This window comes from Hemiscyllium ocellatum, chromosome 4, assembly GCF_020745735.1.
Source record: "Hemiscyllium ocellatum isolate sHemOce1 chromosome 4, sHemOce1.pat.X.cur, whole genome shotgun sequence".
In the NCBI taxonomy this organism is placed as follows: Eukaryota; Metazoa; Chordata; class Chondrichthyes; order Orectolobiformes; family Hemiscylliidae; genus Hemiscyllium; species Hemiscyllium ocellatum.
The window spans coordinates 116814001-116832556 of record NC_083404.1 but is presented as its reverse complement, the minus strand read 5'-3'; the positions used below and the strand labels follow the sequence as shown (position 1 = coordinate 116832556).

General features: G+C 41.3%; 1 protein-coding gene across 1 annotated transcript in view; it reads left to right on the top strand.

Moving 5' to 3' along the window:
* LOC132815497 (protein FAM135B-like) overlaps positions 1-14265 on the top strand; it is a 369978-nt gene extending 355713 nt beyond the window's left edge. Inside the window, exons 18-20 of the mRNA XM_060824465.1 lie at positions 85-195; positions 11818-11931; positions 13125-14265. Of these exons, the coding sequence (XP_060680448.1) occupies positions 85-195; positions 11818-11931; positions 13125-13330 (431 nt within the window). The 3' untranslated portion in view covers positions 13331-14265. The remainder of the gene's footprint in view (positions 1-84; positions 196-11817; positions 11932-13124) is intronic.
* The last annotated feature ends 4291 nt before the right edge of the window (positions 14266-18556 follow it).

Sequence of the window (18556 nt, the reverse complement as noted above, 5' to 3'; positions counted from 1 at the left end):
CGTTGTCATTGTCTGAACCAGACGAGGGAGTGCTTGGGCTTTAATGATTTCTCAGTAACTGATTGTGCCCTTTCACTAATTTAGGTCTTTGGCTCATGCAGAAGCTGAAAAAGTCTAGCTCACTGTTACAATTAACCTTCAAGGACCAAGCTGATCCGCGCAAGACTTTTCTGTATAAACTCAGTGAAAAGCCAGGTAGGTGCTGTGTGATCTGTGTATTTTCGAGCAGTTGGGTATTATTCCAATGAAGCGCATGCTGACGTTTTCCCTTTCCCACCTCCAATCTCTTCCTGTTTCCTTGCTGCTCTGAACAAAAATAACTAAAGCTGAGGCACTGATGAACAAATGCAAGATGACTTTCCACACTTCACACAAGTGTATGTTTAGCACTTGACCCTTGATGTTGCTGTTTGGAAATGAGTCAATCAATGTCAACATCACAGCCGAGCCTTTCTTCATCTGATATCCACTGTTAGGTGTTGAATAAGAATCTGCAACAGTTCTAGCACTTTCTACACTCTTATTTTTCTTTTCCAAACATCTAATAGTTACACATTCCTGGTGATATTAAAATTACATCTTCTGCTTTCTGACTTGCAAAAGTAACTTAGTTCATGTCTAATGATTAATTCTGATTGTGATAAATAGCCAGCAAAAATCCATTTTAGATTTCTGCTAGGTATTCATTGTATCGATTGACAGAAAATATGGTGCACTGAACAGAATTGCACAAGCTAAACTAATTATTCATTTTTTTCTACTAAAATAATAAACAAATTTTAAATTTTAGATTTAAATTGCATACACATTAAAAGCTCAATTTGTGAGAGTTTTATTTCCCTATGAAAACTGTATAAACATAAATAATCAAGTAAGTCTTCCAAGAAACCTTTCAGATTCTTCTTTTTAAGTATATGTAATGCTGGCTCGTGATTTCAGAAACACAACAAAGAGTTAAAAACCCTGAGGCATGGTCTATTTGTTTTAAACCATTTGTTCCTTTGAAGACTGGACTATCAATCCATCATGATCAAAGCTGCAATATAGTTTGACATGATACAGCACAGGTTAGTCTACAGTATCATGAAGAAAAACCAGTGGAATACTAATGTAAAGTTAAACATGCACCATCTGGAATCTTAATTGGTACAACATTTCAGATTCAGATTGGCGAAAAAGTATTGGAATTTGCTGGCATACTCAGTCTAAGGCTTAGCTTGAAATATGTTTAAATACACAGCTCAGCTCACTATTTAGTTAATCATTAATATCTACTATTCTGTGATCCTCTCTGATATCTATTGATGTGTGTGTAATCACACACATTTATTAATTTTCCAGGCAGGTTTAAATCACTGTGGATAAAACATTACAGTGCTTCACATGCAGGCTTGCAGAGGGGAAACTGATGAGTGAGGCAGAAGTGGGTAGCAAGGCATTGTAAAAAGTCTTTGGAACACACCCATCTCGACCTTGACATACTTTTAGTCAAATGAAATATAGCCTAGCTTGGCCTATCTGCCTTTGCCCAGATTGAGACCCGTACATGGTCCTTCCATCCATCAGAAGTTCAGAGTTGGGGATGTTCCCTGCTCTTTACACAATGTTCAGCACTATTTCTGACTCCTCAGATACTGAAACAATCCATGGTCAAATGGTAATAGATAATATTCAGGCTTGGGCTGACAAATGCCAATAATAGTATTATAATGACCATCTCCAAAAAGAGTGAATCCAACCATAGAGTCATAGAGATGTACAGCATGGAAACAGACCCTTCGTTCCAACCCATCCATGCCGAACAGATAACCAACCCAATCTAGTCCCACCTGCCAGCACCCGGCCCATATCCCTCCAAACCCTTCCTATTCATTTACACATCCAAATGCCTCTTAAATGTTGCAATTGTACCAGCCTCCACCACGTCCTCTGGTAGCTCATTCCATACACGTACCACCTTCTGTGTGAAAAAGTTTGCCCTGAGGTCTCTTTTATATCTTTCCCCTCTCACGCTAAATTTATGCCCTCTAGTTCTGGACTCCCCCATCCCAGGGAAAATATTTTGTCTATTTACACTATCCACTCCTCTCATAATTTTGTAAACCTCTATAACGCCACCCCCCCCCCAGACTCCAAAGCTCCAGGGAAAACAGCCCCAGCCTGTTCAGCCTCTCCCTATATCTCAAATCCTCCAAACCTGGCATCATCCTTGTAAATCTTTTCTGAACCCTTTCAAGTTTCACAACATCTTTCCGACAGGAAGGAGATCAGAATTGCATGCAATATTCCAACAGTGTCCTGTACAGTTGCCACATGACCTCCTAACTCCTGTATCAATATCCTGACAAATAAAAGAAAGCATACTAAACCCCTTCTTCACTGTTCTAACCATTTGGCATTCAATGGAATACATTCACTGAAGTTTCTACTGTAAACATCCAATGGCTTATTACTAACCAGAAAGTGAACTGGGCTAGCCACATAAGTATTGTGTTTACAAGAGTAGATCAGAGACTAGGAATCTCTTGTGAGTAACTCATCTCCTAACACTATGAAGCCTGTCCGCTATTTACAATGTACATGTCAGGAGCGTGATAGAATACTTCCCATTTGCCTGGATAAGTGCTGCTCCAAAAACATTCAGGAATCTTGATATCATCCAGAACAAAGCAACTCTCTTGGTTTCCCAGAGGAAAAGCCAGTAGTACAGGATCAGTGAAAGACTTGTTTATGATGGGAATTGAAGCCAGAAGATGTTACTAATTTCAGGATCAGTATTATAAGTCATTGTTGAAGTGTTATTGGTTTGGGAGCCCGCCATACTGGTCAAGATGCCTGTTGCAATTGCAGCACTATGAAAATGTGTATTATGGCCAGCGTTCTCTTGAGTTTCTTGTTCTTCTGTGTGGACCACTGAGGTCCATGTGGCAGTGGCTTCTGTCATCAGCAGCCAATGTTGTGATCTGTGTCAGGACGCTGATTGCTGTGCGTAGGATATTGGAGTGCCTATATTTGCAACTACACAGCTTAGACAGACCCATCTATATGCAGTGAATGTCACTGTTTGTAATGCAATACAGAGATGCTTCCCCGATAGATTCCTCAGGGTCTAACTGGATATAAAAGTCCATACAGATGGGACTTTGTGCTTCAGATGGTGTATATAGCAACATCAACTGCAGAACATATTTAAGAATTTGAAAGATGCTGAATTGAGAATGTCATTCAAGATGCACAACCAATATAAAAAAGACAGCTTGCAGAATATAAAACTCCAGAATAAACTAATTCCCACCCCAAACATTGCTTACTTTCTTTGGGTCTGATCAGCTCCATTATTCAAATTATAACTGCAGACCCAGGCTCGGTCTCTGCAGACCCCTTCAACATTCACCCCTGTCAAGTGTAGCCAAGGGCCAAGGCAAGCTGCAGATGGGGAGAAAAAGAGGGAATAGTAATTAATGCCTGTGAAAACGACAAAGTTAGCAGCAGGATGTGAAGAGTTGAGATAATGATCACAGATGCTGTAAAATGGTATCAAGGGCATGTAGGTGAATGCACAATTAAAGTCAATGACCGTTTACAATAGAGCTTACCTTTAGCTGCTCTCAAATAACAGGAAAAAGTACAGCTTCAGTTCAGGGTGATCGTCCGTGTTGATGAAGTGGCCATGGATTAATCTCTCACTCAGTATATCACAGCCCGAGCAGCCAGGGTCATGACAAATATCAAGTTTGTATTGAAGCTAAGAATACTTTCCCTTTGATGTTATGTGATTGCCACACTACCCCCTGCATTTATACCTGTCCAGTGCCACCACATCTGCAAACATTTACTCTCCCCACCATAGGTGCACAGGAGAAGCAGTGTGTACCATCAACAAGATGCACTGCAGAAATTCTCAAAATCTCTCTTCAATGCTACCTTCTTCAGGCCCACATCCTCTAACTGGATAACAAAAAAAGTGAGCCAAAACAGGCGTGGCCAAAGCCAAAATGAGCCAGTGCCAACAGTAACAAGAGGCAAAATCAGTTTTCACATGAATACGGGGTACACCAAGCTAGTCTTGACCACTATCTGTCATCTTCCTTCATCTCTAAATAATCAGACTGCTTGGCTGTTAACTGGTTTTGGATGAAGTTCCTCAAGTTAAATAATGGGAATATTGTCTTCAGTTCCTCGTACAATTCCATGCCCTAGTTACCGATTCCCACTTTTTAACTTGTAGCTATGTTAAGTTGAACTAAACAGTTCACAGACTTATTGACTCTGAGTTGCAACTCCAATCCGAGACCTGAACCCTCAATAAGACTTTTTATTTCACCCACTGAGCCAATGTCTGAAGCCTTTGTTACCTCTAGGCCTGACCATTCCAATGCATTTCTTCCTGGCCTTTCACGCATTAAATTTGAGGTCATTCAAAATTCTGCTGCCCACTGTCTGATTTGTATCATGTCCCATTTGCCCTTCACTCACTGACCCATAGGGGCTCCAGTTAAGCAACACCCCCAATTTAAAATCATTATCCCTGTTGCTGTTTTCTCAACACTTCCTATCTCTGTAATTTCCTTCTCCCACACAACTCCTGAGATATTTGCTCTTCTCTAATTCTGTTCCCTTAAGCAACCCTGGTTTTAATTGCCACACCATGGGTGGCTGCGCTCTCAGCTGCCAAGGCCCCAAACTCTCTTTCATTCCTTGAGTTACCACTTAAACGTTCTTCACATTAGCCCAAATATCTGTGAATGTGACTTTCTGGGAATTTATCTCTTATAGCATGTTTGTGAAGTCCATTAGGATGCTTCTTTAGATTAAAGATGCAAGCCATTTTTGCTGTTGTTTTGGAGACCTTTGTCTTGGTGATGACCTAGATATAAATGCATTTTGGGAAAGCAAATCTTAGCAGGACTTATACACTTAATGGTAAGGTCCTAGGGAGTGTTGCTGAACAAAGAGATCTTGGAGTGCAGGTTCATAGCTCCTTGAAAGTGGAGTCGCAGGTAGATAGGATAATGAAGAAGGCGTTTGGTATGCTTTCCTTTATTGGTCAGAGTATTGACTACAGGAGTTGGGAGGTCATGTTGTGGCTGTACAGGACATTGGTTAGGCCACTGTTGGAATATTGAATACAATTCTGGCCTCCTTCCTATCGGAAAGATGTTGTGAAACTTGAAAGGGTTCAGAAAAGATGTTTAAGGATGTTGCCAGGGTTGGAGGATCTGAGCTACTGGGAGAGGCTGAACAGGCTGAGGCTGTTTTCTCTGGAATGTCGGAGGCTGAGGGGTGACCTTATAAAGGTTTACAAAAGTATGAGGGGCATGGATAGGATAAATAGGCAAAGTATTTTCCCTGGTGTGGAGGAGTCCATAACTAGAGGGCATAGGTTTAGGATAAGAGGGGAAAGATATAAAAGACATCTCAGGGGCAACATTTTCATGCAGAGGGTGGTACGTGTATGGAATGAGCTACCAGAGGATGTGGTGGAGTCTGGTACAATTGCAATATTTAAGAGGCATTTGGATAGGTATATGAATAGGAAGGGTTTGGAGGGATATGGGCCGGGTGCTGGTAGGTGGGACTAAATTGGGTTGGGATATCTAGTTGGAGTGGATGGGTTGGACGGAAGGGTCTGTTTCCATGCTGTACATCTCTATGACTCTAATCATGATATCAAGATCTGGAGCGGTTTCACGCTATTCTCAGTAAGGAAAATGGAGCTGGTGACCAGGACACTTGCTAAAAATATTTAGAGGGATTTTGGCTCAACCCAGTATTGGAGCATTCCTGAGAGTAATCCTGAACAAAGTATTGTTTGGAGATGTCGGCTTGGACAAAAAGCTTGCAAAATAAAATTGCTATCCAAATTACTATTAAAAGCATAAGTCACCATGAAAAATGTGCAATATTTATGTGATTTAAAGAGATCAATGTTGTTGGCAGCTGTGTTTATTAATGAGCATATGCACCAATATTAAGTAGCTTCTTACAAAGTACCAACATCTGTCAAAAATACTGAAACAGATGTTCTTGCAAGTCGCAGTGCCCCTGTAAATGTTGTGATGACGGCTTTATTAACTGCAGTTCGGCAAGAAGTAATGTAATCTGCAAGACAAAACTCATTACTGCTGATAACCAAGTACAAAGTGTTCTATTCTGAAATATGGGATGTGAAATCATCTGAAGTTGTATCATGAATCTGAGAACAGCCCTCAAGTTTCTGTGATGCGTGCATGGTGCAGACGAACAAGCAATCTCAATTTTCTCAGAGCTCCTGGCAATTTGATCTCAGCTTTTGCTTATTGATTTGTACCTTGCCAGCTGAATAAGGACCAGCAGAGGACGTTTCAAATAAAATTTACCAATGTTCATCGCTGTCAAGATAAAAATCGAGGCATACAGACATAAACCCAGAAAAGGCTTTCACTATTACTGTTCTCTGAAACACCTCAAAGAACATGCCTAAAAACGATTTACTTAGAAAGTTGCTATTTCAGATTGCAGATCCAGCTTCCAATTTGTATGCTGTGAGATTCCCTATCCAGCAATGAGATGAATGATCTACTTTGACAATGTTGACAAAAGGTGAAAACTGGATGACATTGCGTCGCTGCTAGCTTGACAGTATTTGACTTAAAATGGTTGTTCAGGACGTTTTTGAGTCCTAATTCCGCTGTGGGTCAGATCAGAAGAAAAAGGAAGAGTTAAAAGCAATATGATTAAGGATGTTTTATTTTTAAAGAGAGTCATGAATTATAAATGAGGCGAAAGTCAAGAAAAGGAAATGAATGAGTGAAATAGACTATTTCGTTTCTCAAAACGCAAATTTTGTAAATCAGAAACAAAAGCAGAAGTTGCTAGGAAAGCTCAGCAGGTCTGGCAATGTCTGTGGAGAGAAATCAGCATTAACACTTGGGGTTGAGTGACCCGCCCTCAGAACTTTTACCTGAAATGTTAACTCTGATTTCTGTCCAGGACGCTGCCAGACCTGCTGAGATTTGCCAGCAACTTCTGCTTTTCATTTAGCAGTTCTTTAGTGGTAAACGTGAGCATTTTACAATTAAAGATTGAATGATAAGGTCTCCAGTGAGTCAGATATTTAATGATCTGCTTGTTCTCTCTGTTTCTCAACAACAATTATGCTGTTTCCACATATCAGCAAACATTAAAGCAGAAAAGTCTAAGGATATTCGAACACGATTAGTTTCAAACTTTCTTGCCCCACAGTTAAATAATCCTGTGATGTTCATATCTAAAGCCCAAAAGCAAAGACTGGGTATTTGCACAAGGTGCCTGAAGATTACAAGTTCTTGAATCATTACATTTTATCAGTAATGTTGGTTTCAACGTCTGTACATAAACTGAAAATATTTTGTTTTACATTGCTTACTGAAGGAGCTTGAAATTTTCATAATACATAATGTTTAAAAGTAATACTTTGATGTTTTTCTTCCTTCAGAGCTGAGTTTGATCATTTAGGAATTAATGTCATTCAGAGGAATTTAAATGCTGAAATCAATTGAACATTGTACTTCCTTTTATTTCTATCGACTGATGTGGGTGCAAAGTGAAAATAATTTTGGACTGTGTGAAATCCATTGCAGGCATCTGCAGGCATTACAAAAAGCTGATCATTATTAGGTATATAGTGCACTAAACTTTCAAGAGGTCATTTAAGTGGCCATAAAGGTGCTGTGGAAAGTAGAAGTGTTATACTAGCCTCGCGAAATATAAATACCCAGGGATGCCAGTGCAACCACTGAAAATTACTCAATTCATAGTGCACAAATGTCAAAAAATCCCAAAAATGTGAAGAAAATATAATCTATCCATATGGCCCAATGCACACTGTCCCAAACAGGGAGCTAAATGTCTCATTTACTGTTTCAATAGTTACTGTGTAAATAGTTACAGTTTCAGTGCTGATCTAAAAGAGTTAGAGGCTGTGACTCAGCCTCTGTGGCTCTGTATCAACACATATGCAAAGTTAAAAAAGTAGAGGCATTTGGGCGGCATGGTGGCTCAATAGTAACACTGCTGCCCCACAGTGCTAGGGACCCAAGTTCAATTCCAGGCTTGGGTGACTGTGTGGAATTTGCACACTTTTCATGTGTCTGCATGGGTTTCCTCCAGGTGCACTGGTTTTCTCCCACAGTCCAAAGATGTGCAGGTTAGGTGAATTGGCCATGCTAAATTGCCCCTAGTGTTTAGGGTTTGTAGGTTAGGTGCATTAGTTAGAGGTAATTCTTAGAACAATAGGGTATGGGAATGGGTCTAGGTGGGTTACTCTTCGGAAGTTCAGTGTGAACTTGTTGGGCTAAATGGCCTGTTTCCACACTGTAGGGATTCTATGACTTATCATATCGCAATGTCGTGATATGCATTCTGTTTTAAATGCTTACAGTCATTTCACTTTTTTGAAGAAATATTTTGTTCCTTATGAATCAGTCAAAGTGTGGATTTTATTTAATCTTTACTTCTGATTTGTTTTCGTCCTTTACTGAAAACTCTGTCATGACTGAATCAGCCCCTGAGACCACAGTCATCCATAAGCAAGTTTTTTCATGTGTGAACAATTGTAAGCAACCTATTTACCGAAGGAGGGTTGTTTTTAACCCTGTTATTCTTCCATTGGACATCAGTATCAACACCACCATTTGTTCCTATCCCTCATTCCCCTTGAACTGAGCGGCCTGCTAGGCCATTTCAAAGGGCAGTTAAGGGTCAGCCATGTTGCTGTGGGTCTGGAGTCACATGTCGGCCAGGCTGGGTAAGGGGCATACTCCCATCTGTTGAAGAGCATTAGTGAAACAACAATTGGGGATTGCCTCTGTGTTGGTGACCATGGAACTAGCTTTCAATTCCATTTTCATTGTTTGAATTTAAATGCCACCCTGGGGAGGGGAGGGGCTATACTTCTATATACAGCATTAACTGTGGTTTACTAGTCCAGCAACATGGCCATCACGCCACTGTCTCCGCTATATACAAGAGATACCCAACCTGATTCTCCTCATGTAACATCCTGTACATTTGCTATCCAGCCAGAGACTTTGGATGTTGATCAGATCAAGGACGCTAAACTAATCATTACTTTTGACCCAGTTAAAGTCCCCTAAGCTTTTCTTATTCTTTTATGGGATTAGAGCATCGTGGACAAGGCGAGGATTTGTGGTTCATCCCTAACTGCCCTTGAGCAGCTGAAGTTGAGCTTGCTTCCTGAATTACTGCAATGAATCTACCTTGTTGTTTGAAGGGACTTTCAGTATCTAAAGGAAAGGGAGTGGGAAGGGGAAATAAAATGGACGATGACTGGGAAGTCTGGTCAGCCCCTGCAGACCCAGCTGTAACGCTCAGTGAACCATTCCTTAAGTTTACATTTGGTCTCCACAAAGTAGAGAAAACCACATCTTTAGGGAGACCGAACGATGTTCTTGGTGGGGCACAGTTGGAGTTTGTGGAAGTGTTTAAGGATGATACTTTGGATGCAGAGACTGGTGGAATGGTAGGTGAGGACAAGGGGGAATGACACTATCTAGCTGCCAACGTACCACGCCTTCAAACTAGCTAACTGCTACCCAGTCCACTGACTACCCTACCTGTCAGCCACCCATGAACATACTATCTCAGTCAGTCTGGCCGACCCAATGTCTCGGCATGCTCCTGCCCATCTAACTCGTCTCGTCCTATCCTAACTCCATCCTCTCCCCCTTGGTTCAGGTACTTCCCACGTACGTCCGTGACAGCAACCACAGCCTCCACCTCTTCAGTAACTTCCAGTTCCCCAACTCCCAGCGCTTTATCTTCATTATGGACGTGCAGTCCTTATACACATCCATATCCCACAAGGATGGCCTCCATACCCTCCGCCTATTCCTCTCTAACAGATACATCAGTCCCCCTCCACCAATACTCTACTCCGCTTTGCTGAACCGGTCCTCATCCTCATCAATGTTTCCTTTAATTCCCTTCCATTTTTCCAAATCCATGGGGCGGCCATGGGCACCTGATGGGCCCCAGCTATGCCTGCCTCTTTGTCGGCTGTGTCAAACAGGTCCTCTTCAGTACCTACACAGGCACTGTGGCTCAACTCTTCCACCGTTACATCGATGACTGCATCGATGCGCGTCCAGCACCAACGCTGAACTGGAGCAGTCCATTGACTTCGCTCACAAATTCCACTCCAACCTCAAATTCACTTAGTCTATTTCCCTTCCCTTTTTTGACCTCTCGATTTCCATATTCAGCGACAGTCTCCAGACGGACATTTACTACAAACCCACAGACTCCCATAGCTACCTGGACTACACCTCCTCCCACCCAGTATCCTGCAAGAACTCCATCCCATTCTCCCAATTCCTCCACCTCTGCCTTATCTACTCGGACGAGAAAACATTCCACACCCAAACATCTTAGATGTCCACCTATTTTGAACAACGTGCTTTTGCTCCCTTGGTCATCCAGACAGCCCTCCACCGCATCATCGCTATTCATTTCACCACTCTTTATTGCATTGGGAGGAGCGTGTTTAGACCAGAGTCACCCTTGACCTCACCTACCACACCATCAGTCTCCGCATCCAAAGCATCATCCTTAAACACTTCCACCAACTTCAAATAGACACCATCACTAAGAACATCTTCCCATCCCGACCTCTCTCTGCCTTCTATAAGGACCGTTCCCTTCACCAGTCATTGGTCTGCACCACGATCTGCACCAAGCTCCACCCCACCCCCCCCCCCCCCCAGAATCCCCGGTACCTTCCCCAGCAACTGGAAAAGATGAAAAACTTGCCACTACACCACCAACCTCACCTCCATCCATGGCCCCAAACAGTCCTTCCAGGTGAGACAGAGGTTCACCTGCCTCTCCTCCTACCTAGTTTACTGCATCAGGTGCAACTGATGTGGCCTTCTCTACGCCAGGGAGACAGAGCACAAACATAGGGATCAGCTCATCGAGCATTTCAATTGGACCCGCAGGGGCCGACCGGACCTCCCAGTCACCGCCCATTTTAATTCCCCTTCCCACTCCCTTTCCGACATGACCATCCTTGATCTCCTTCATTGCCACAACAAACCAAACCTCAAATTGGAGGAACAGCACCTCCAGCCCAGAGGACTCAACATTGAGGTCTCCAGTTTCAAATAACCTCCCTTTCCACCCCCTGACATTCTTCCCAGCCCCTCCCTTTCCCTTTCACCCTTCCCTGCCACCAACCGGATTAATTCCTCCCATTGACCAACCAATCATACCCTCTATTTGTCTTCACTTATCCCTTCTTCACCACCCTACCCCCTCCACCCCCTTTATTCACAGCTTCCCCTACACCCACCCTCAGCCCTGAAGAAGGGTTACACCCAAGACATTGACTTCTCCACCTCCTGATGCTGCCTGGCTTGCTGTGTTCTTTCAGCCTACAGTCTGTCTACTTTGGATTCCAGCAGGTGCAGTTTTGTCTCTAGCAAAATTAACTAAGCTTGTTTATTCTGATAATGTGTGTTTCCTGCAAGTTAACTGAGTGGATGAAAGCACACAGATTTCAATTTGGATTCTGTTAAATTCACAGATCCTACTGGCTTACTCAGAACCCAGAACTCCATTTCTCCTCTCACAGATCTGGATTGCATTAGACTCTTATCACTCAGCTCATTGTTGCTTTTGACAGATATGGGGGTTGGTCATGATCATCCTTCTCAGTACCAGCAGACCCATTGAGACTGAGAAGGAAATGAGTGAAGTAAAACCTTCTAATAAATGGAAAACCAAATGCTTTATCTGAATCAAACTTCTAATTATAAACCTCTTGTTTTGACGTAGGGCTGCAGTACTTCAAGAATGTCATGCTTGTGGCATCAACGCAGGATCGATATGTTCCTTTTCATTCTGCCCGGATTGAAATGTGTAAGACAGCACTAAAAGACAGACAGACTGGTAAATATCTCCTTATGCTTTGTTTTATTACTTCCTTTCTTCCTTCCTTTGCAAATGTGAGATCTTGCACTTTGGTAAAAAGAATACAGGCATGGACTGTTTTCTAAACGGTGAGAAAATTCATAAAGCCAAAGTACAAAGGGATCTGGGGAGTGCTAGGCCAGGATTCTCTAAAGGTTGACTTTCAGGTTGAGTCTGTGGTTAAGAAAACAAATGTAATGTTGTCATTTATCTGAAGAGGGTGGCAATGTAAAAGCAACTATGTGCTACTAAGACTTTGTAAAGCTCTAGTTAGGCCCCATTTACAATACTGTATCCAGTTTTGGGCCCCATACCACAGGAAGGACATACTGGCACTGGAGTGTGTCCAGTGGAGATTCACACGGATGATCCCTGGAATGGTAGGCCTAACATACAATGAACGGCTGAGGATCCTGGGATTGTATTCATTATAGTTTAGAAGGTTGAGGGGAGATCTAATAGAAACGTACAAGATAATGCATGGCAGTGCATGGAAAATATCATAGCGTATCCCATGGATGCTGGGAATTTGTTTCCGTCAGGTGCGATACTAGCAACCGTGGGCACAGCCTTAGAATTAGAGGGGGTCAGTTTAGAATGGAAATGAAGACACTTTTCTTCAGCCAGAGAGTGGTGGACCTGTGGAATTCACTGCCACAGAGCACAGTGGAGGCTGGGACATTGAATGTCTTCAGGGCAGAGATTGATATATCCTTGATCTCGCAATGAATTAAGGGCTACGGGGAGAATGCGGGTAAGTGGTATTGAAACGCCACTTTCAATACCGTGATTAAATGGCGGACTCGATTCAATGGGCCAAACGGCCTTACTTCCACTCCCATGTCTTATGATCTTATGGTCTTCTTTATGCAGCTGAAGCTGAAAATATATCAGTTTCTTCCATTGCAATGGCTGACCCATTCAGAATCAACTTGTCAGCCAATCAGCACTCTTTTCTCCTGTATTATTAATTGGTAAGGTCATTTGAATTCGGGGATTCTTTGCATTTGTCCTGATGAGTGCAGCTAGAAAAGCTTCAGCAACATGTCACAATTACAGCAATATTCAATTTCTGGGCTTACAAGTCAATGTATGTCTTTGAAATATCAATTTCTGTTGTGAATATCATACATTTCTTTTTCTTCTAATGTTTCCTTTTCCTGCTGGAATAGGTTCTGTCTACACTGAAATGATCAACAATCTCCTTCGGCCGGTGACAGAGACTGAGGACTGCACTTTGATACGCTATGATATTTTCCACGCACTGCCAAACACTGCCAACGCATTGATTGGACGAGCAGCTCACATTGCCGTCCTTGACTCTGAACTGTTCCTGGAAAAGTTTTTGCTGGTAGCAGGTCTAAACTACTTCAAGTAGCGCCCCAAGTTTCTCCTCCTCATTCGGAGCACCCCAAAATATTCCAGCATTTTCAGATGTTTTCTTGTAGGAAAGCACTGACTTGAGTCGGTTTTGATTCTTGATTACAAACATTCATTTATTAACCCATGTGAAAAACATGATTGTATTGTAAATAGTACGAAAAATAATTTACATTTCAGATTAAATCTATCTAAAAATACTTTCCTGCCTTAAAATACATACAGACATTGAGCAAAGGCTTTCTATGAGAAGCAACTTGAGTAGGAGATTCTGATTTATCTTTTATTTATTGTTTAACTGTCATGTGTCTATCTCCAAGTGATAAAAGATGAATGTTTGTTGCTTCCTCTGGAATAAACATGGCACTGCATTGGCTCCTCAGACAGAAACTCATAATTTTGAGTAGAGCCAAATGCAATGAATGTCTTAAGATACTTGCATGCCCGTACCTGTGCCAGTTTAATCCCGAGTGCCCCCTACAACAGTCCATTTCCCCTTTATGAAAACCATTCCATGCAATGATGAGGGACCTGTATAATAATGAGTGAAGAAGAATAATCACACGTGGGCAGTGTTATTGTAGGCTTAGGTGATATCAATTAGTGTGCAAATGGTTCCTGACTCCCAGCTATGAGTTTGGAAAATTAATCACTCCCTTGTGCCTGCTGTTTCTTGTATTAGTTAGTGTGAAGGGCGCCCCAGGGTTTTTCATTAATTTTTCATTAACATATGGATTAATTTTATTCATAACTCAGCAAATGCAAAGGCTGATGACTTTGTGAGTCTACCTTGGTTGTGTTGAGTGAGTGATTCATGACTAAAGTAAAACCTGATCATTGTGAGGAACATCAATACTGTGGAATGGAATATTATTTTGCTATGGCAGAAGTGGGTACTGCAAATGCTGGAGATTAGAGTCAAGATTAGAGTGGTGCTGGAAAAGCACAGCAGGTCTGGCAGCATACGAGGAGCAGGAAAATAGATATTTCAGGCAAAAGCCCTTCATCAGGAATCCTGATGAAGGGCTTTTGTCTGAAACATCAATTTCCCTGCACCTCGTATGCTGCCTGACCTGCTGTGTTTTTCCATCACCACTCTAATTTTGACTATTATTTTGCTATGTTCACTCAGGTGAAGCACTCACAGAAAAGATATAGTGTGGTTCAAGTTCATTATAAACTCAAAGCCTTAGTTTTTGTGGAAGATAGGGGAAGGAAGTTGATTTGGATGTACAGGCATTCCATAATGTATGAACATCTGGCCTACAAATGCTCACACTTACAAACAAGATCCCATATTAATATTAATTCTAAGCATCTGACATGAAAATGTTTGTTCATGCTTATGAACGACTATTATATTTTGTACTGTATTGCGTTCTGGTTTGCATACAAATCATCTTTAAGAATGAACTCAAAAACAGAAACTGCTCTTAACTCAGGAACTGCCTCTACATTTGAAAGTGGAAAATTGTTGAGCTGCAAAGAAAGACTAGAGTATAGTGGTATAGTGATCATGCTACTGAGCTAGTATTCCAGCAGTTCACTTGAAGACACAGGTTCAAATCCCATTGTAACTTCTGCTAAAATTTAAATCCAAATATTTGGTCTTAGGTAAGAGATGAGTTTCAGTGATGGTGTTCATGACAATTGTTATCAAGTGTTGTTAAAAACTGATCTGATTCACTGACATTCTTCACGGAAGAAAATCTGTCATCCTTGCCTGTCCTGGCCTACTTATGGCTGCAGACCTCGACTGTATGTTTGACTCTTAAATTCACTTTGATAACGCCTAGCAAGCCTGTTCGAGGAAACTTAGCAATAGAGAACATATTCAAGTACAAGATTAGAGAAAACAGAGAGCCCGCACAGACAGACTGAAGTAGCCACCTTTTTGGATCAGTTCACAATTTATTAAAGAGGAAGATCATCAGACAGTGCTATGGGCTGAGGGAGTGTCTTGAGTACCTGATGGAATAAGCATAAACAGTTTGTGTGCGAAATGGCAGTTTGAGTCTTAAATTTTAATTTCTTACTATGGCACACGCTCTAGCTGCATTGAGAGAAGCTTGATGTAGTTCATGATCTTGTGTAAAAGCTTCAATAAGGGAGTTTCATAGTTAATATATGTTGACTTCCATGGAACTAAAATTGGGATAAAATATGAAATGGGCTCATGACTCATTAACATCCATGTTATACTGTCATAGACAGTCAAGATCAACCTGCTTGACTCTGAGATTGTTGGAAAAAATCTAGTAATTGCATTCCCAAAGCATTGATGTGAAAAAAAAACATTTCTACCAAACAGCAATTTAACTTGAAATCTTTAAATCCAATCGGACAGCTTTAAGGGAGAGAAAACAATCATAAGCACATTTGGTTGACTCCTTGACACCCCTATTTCAATCCAGTCCCTACAAACATGCACTGCCTATCTCTTTCTGTCACTCTCTGTCCCTGAAATTTACATACGTAAGGACGCAGTTTTAAAGTCAGGGAATCCTGAACAAAATGTCTCCCTCAGGATGGCAGAATCAGATTAACATTTCTATAAGTCTGTTTGCCACCAATAGCTAGCCAGCTTGAGAGGAGAGACTGTGGGCAGAGTAGAGGAGACAATTGCTGAAGATCGGAGTGGTCAGGAGATAAGAGAATAAGATTGTGAAAGGAGTCAGAGACGTTGGGTGAGGAGGAGAAGAGAAATCTGTGGAGGGCCAGAGATATCATGGATGGAGCTGATAAGATTGCATAGATTTTGAACAATTTGAGACTGCATGAGAGAAAGTAAGGGTACCAAGAGGACATAACCTACTGATGAGTGATCCAATTGCTGGGAACATTAACAGATTTGGTTTGAGGGAGATGGTTAGTAGTGGGCCTGGGTAGTCTCCTAGTCTGGAAGCTGAGTTCTAAAGCCTCATACCTGTTCCATTCAGCAATCCTCATTGCCCTTTAGTTTCTGGGTTTCCATAACCTAGAAAACCCAATCAGCCAGCATTAAAGCTGGACTAGGGGGACTTACCTCATGAGAGAGATTTGATCACCAGTACCCTACACACCCTCCATCCAGCTTCCAGTAAAATCATGAATAAATCAATTGTGTTAGAGACTTGTTACATTTTTACTTCCCACCTGATCCAAAAGCACTTACTTTGGGGGGGTGGGGGGGGGGGGGGGGGGGGGGTTATGATTCACCATTCTCTCTCTCAGACACAGATTATGGTGAAATGATTTTCTTTTTTGAAAGAAAAAGTTATTGTTGGAAGCTGTTGACTGATAGTCTGGAGGTAAATGAAACCTATCTGTTGTCCCACTGAGGAGATCAGTCTTGACGAATGTTATGAGCTTCATGAAATTGTAATGTCATTCAGATGCAATAGATTGGTTCAGTTTTTTTTAAGGTACTCAGGCTTCTCGACTGAATTTTCCCATGAGTACTGGGAACTAGATTTTGGCACCATTTATGCATCCCCGGCCTATACATCTCAGTAGGATGGCCAACAGCAGAGCTTTGCCTGAGGCAGCCTTCTTCATCAGTCCAGCCAAAGTTGGAGGTTAGAACAGGGTTGCAAGAGGACCAGCAGCAATAGCAGCCCCACTGGGAAGGGTCCCACAAAATTTAGTCATTCTTGCAAAGCTACATAAATTTCAATAATAAAGAAAGAGCTGTTGAACCCATCATAGTGTGCGAGCCTAGCAAAGTTCAATTGATGTTGGAGAATGACCATTGTCGAGCTCTTAGCCAGAAGTGGGATAGCATCAGGGAGCCATCCCAGCAGGGTCCTCTGCTATTTTCCTTGCCCCACTGTTCCCTCCACCATTACCGCCTTCACAAACCAGCATCCAAGGTTGCCTCCCACAGCCCAGGAATATATTTTAGTCTCCCTCTGTATGTGAATGACATGAGGGAACAAAAATATGACTGATATTGCAGCATTGATGGGGAATTAATCATAATATTAGAATTTGATTTTATTGTGTTTTAGATCTTCCATTAATTGTATAAGTGCCAGATCCTACTGCAGTGTTTTATGCATTAGTAAATATTTCCATATCATGATATTATACTGTAAGGGCCTATGCACACTGTTTATCTTCCATAATTGCTAATACTTACGTACTGTGGTAACCTAATTCTAACAGTATTTGAGATTGTACATGTAAGAATATAAAATCCAGTTGATAAATCGCACCTTTAAATGTGCTTTTCATTCAAATAACAGGGTAAAAGTAAAATAAGGAAATGATTTATACGCTGGTACAATCTGTTACCTTGATGTTAGTTACTATTAATATAGGCCCATCATATTTGTGCAATATAAGTCCATGGTTAGCTGATGCTTGCAACTGACATTTCAAAGTGGCATCCATCTCTGGGTTAATCAAAACGTGTAAGAAATTTTGCTACAATAAAAAGCAAGGTGCTGAGGAGTGGCATTTATGTCAGCTGCCTGCCCCCTACCTTTACAAGCTGGAATTCTGAAATAAAGCAGAAACTGCTATGAAAATACGATGCATTGAGCAGTATCTGGAAGAGAAGGTACAGTGGGGTAGATATTATCCTCATGTAAATGTGAAAATGTGGCAGATTGAATTAATTGTCCTTTATAAATCCCAAAAGGATGGAATGAAAATTATAAAGTTTCTATACTGAACGGGCAATTCATTCTGTCAGAATGTAGAGAAAGGTTTACACCAATATTTCTGGTACAAAACTGATTTGGATTTTTGAAAATTTCCTTTCTAATCAATCAGCAGTTGTGTCAAATGAATTGTTAGTTCCTCCTTGTCTCTTTGCACAAAGTTAGCTTTAACCCCTCTCAAGTTTTTTTTTTGTCCTTTTGCATTTTCCACTCATTTCAGTCACCAAGTCTTATCAATATTCCTCCTGGGGGAAAGAAAACAGGCCTTATCTTAATATTTTCTAAATAGTTCCTATTTTCTATTGCTCTGTTGAGTAATTTCCATGTGATGTTCTGTCACAACATTGTTTAGTCAAGTGCTAGTCACACCCAAGGATCCTAAATGTAAAAGAATATAGTCCCTATTCATTAAAACTCTTACCTGGACAAGATGTAGGCAATCTGCATGTCTTCTTTTGCAATGACGTAGCACCTTCTGTGGTAGCTTGTACCATTAAAAATTAGACGTACAACCAACATGACTGAAAGCTTCAGAATCAAAAGCATACAACATTGAGTTGTGATAAACAACAGTGCTT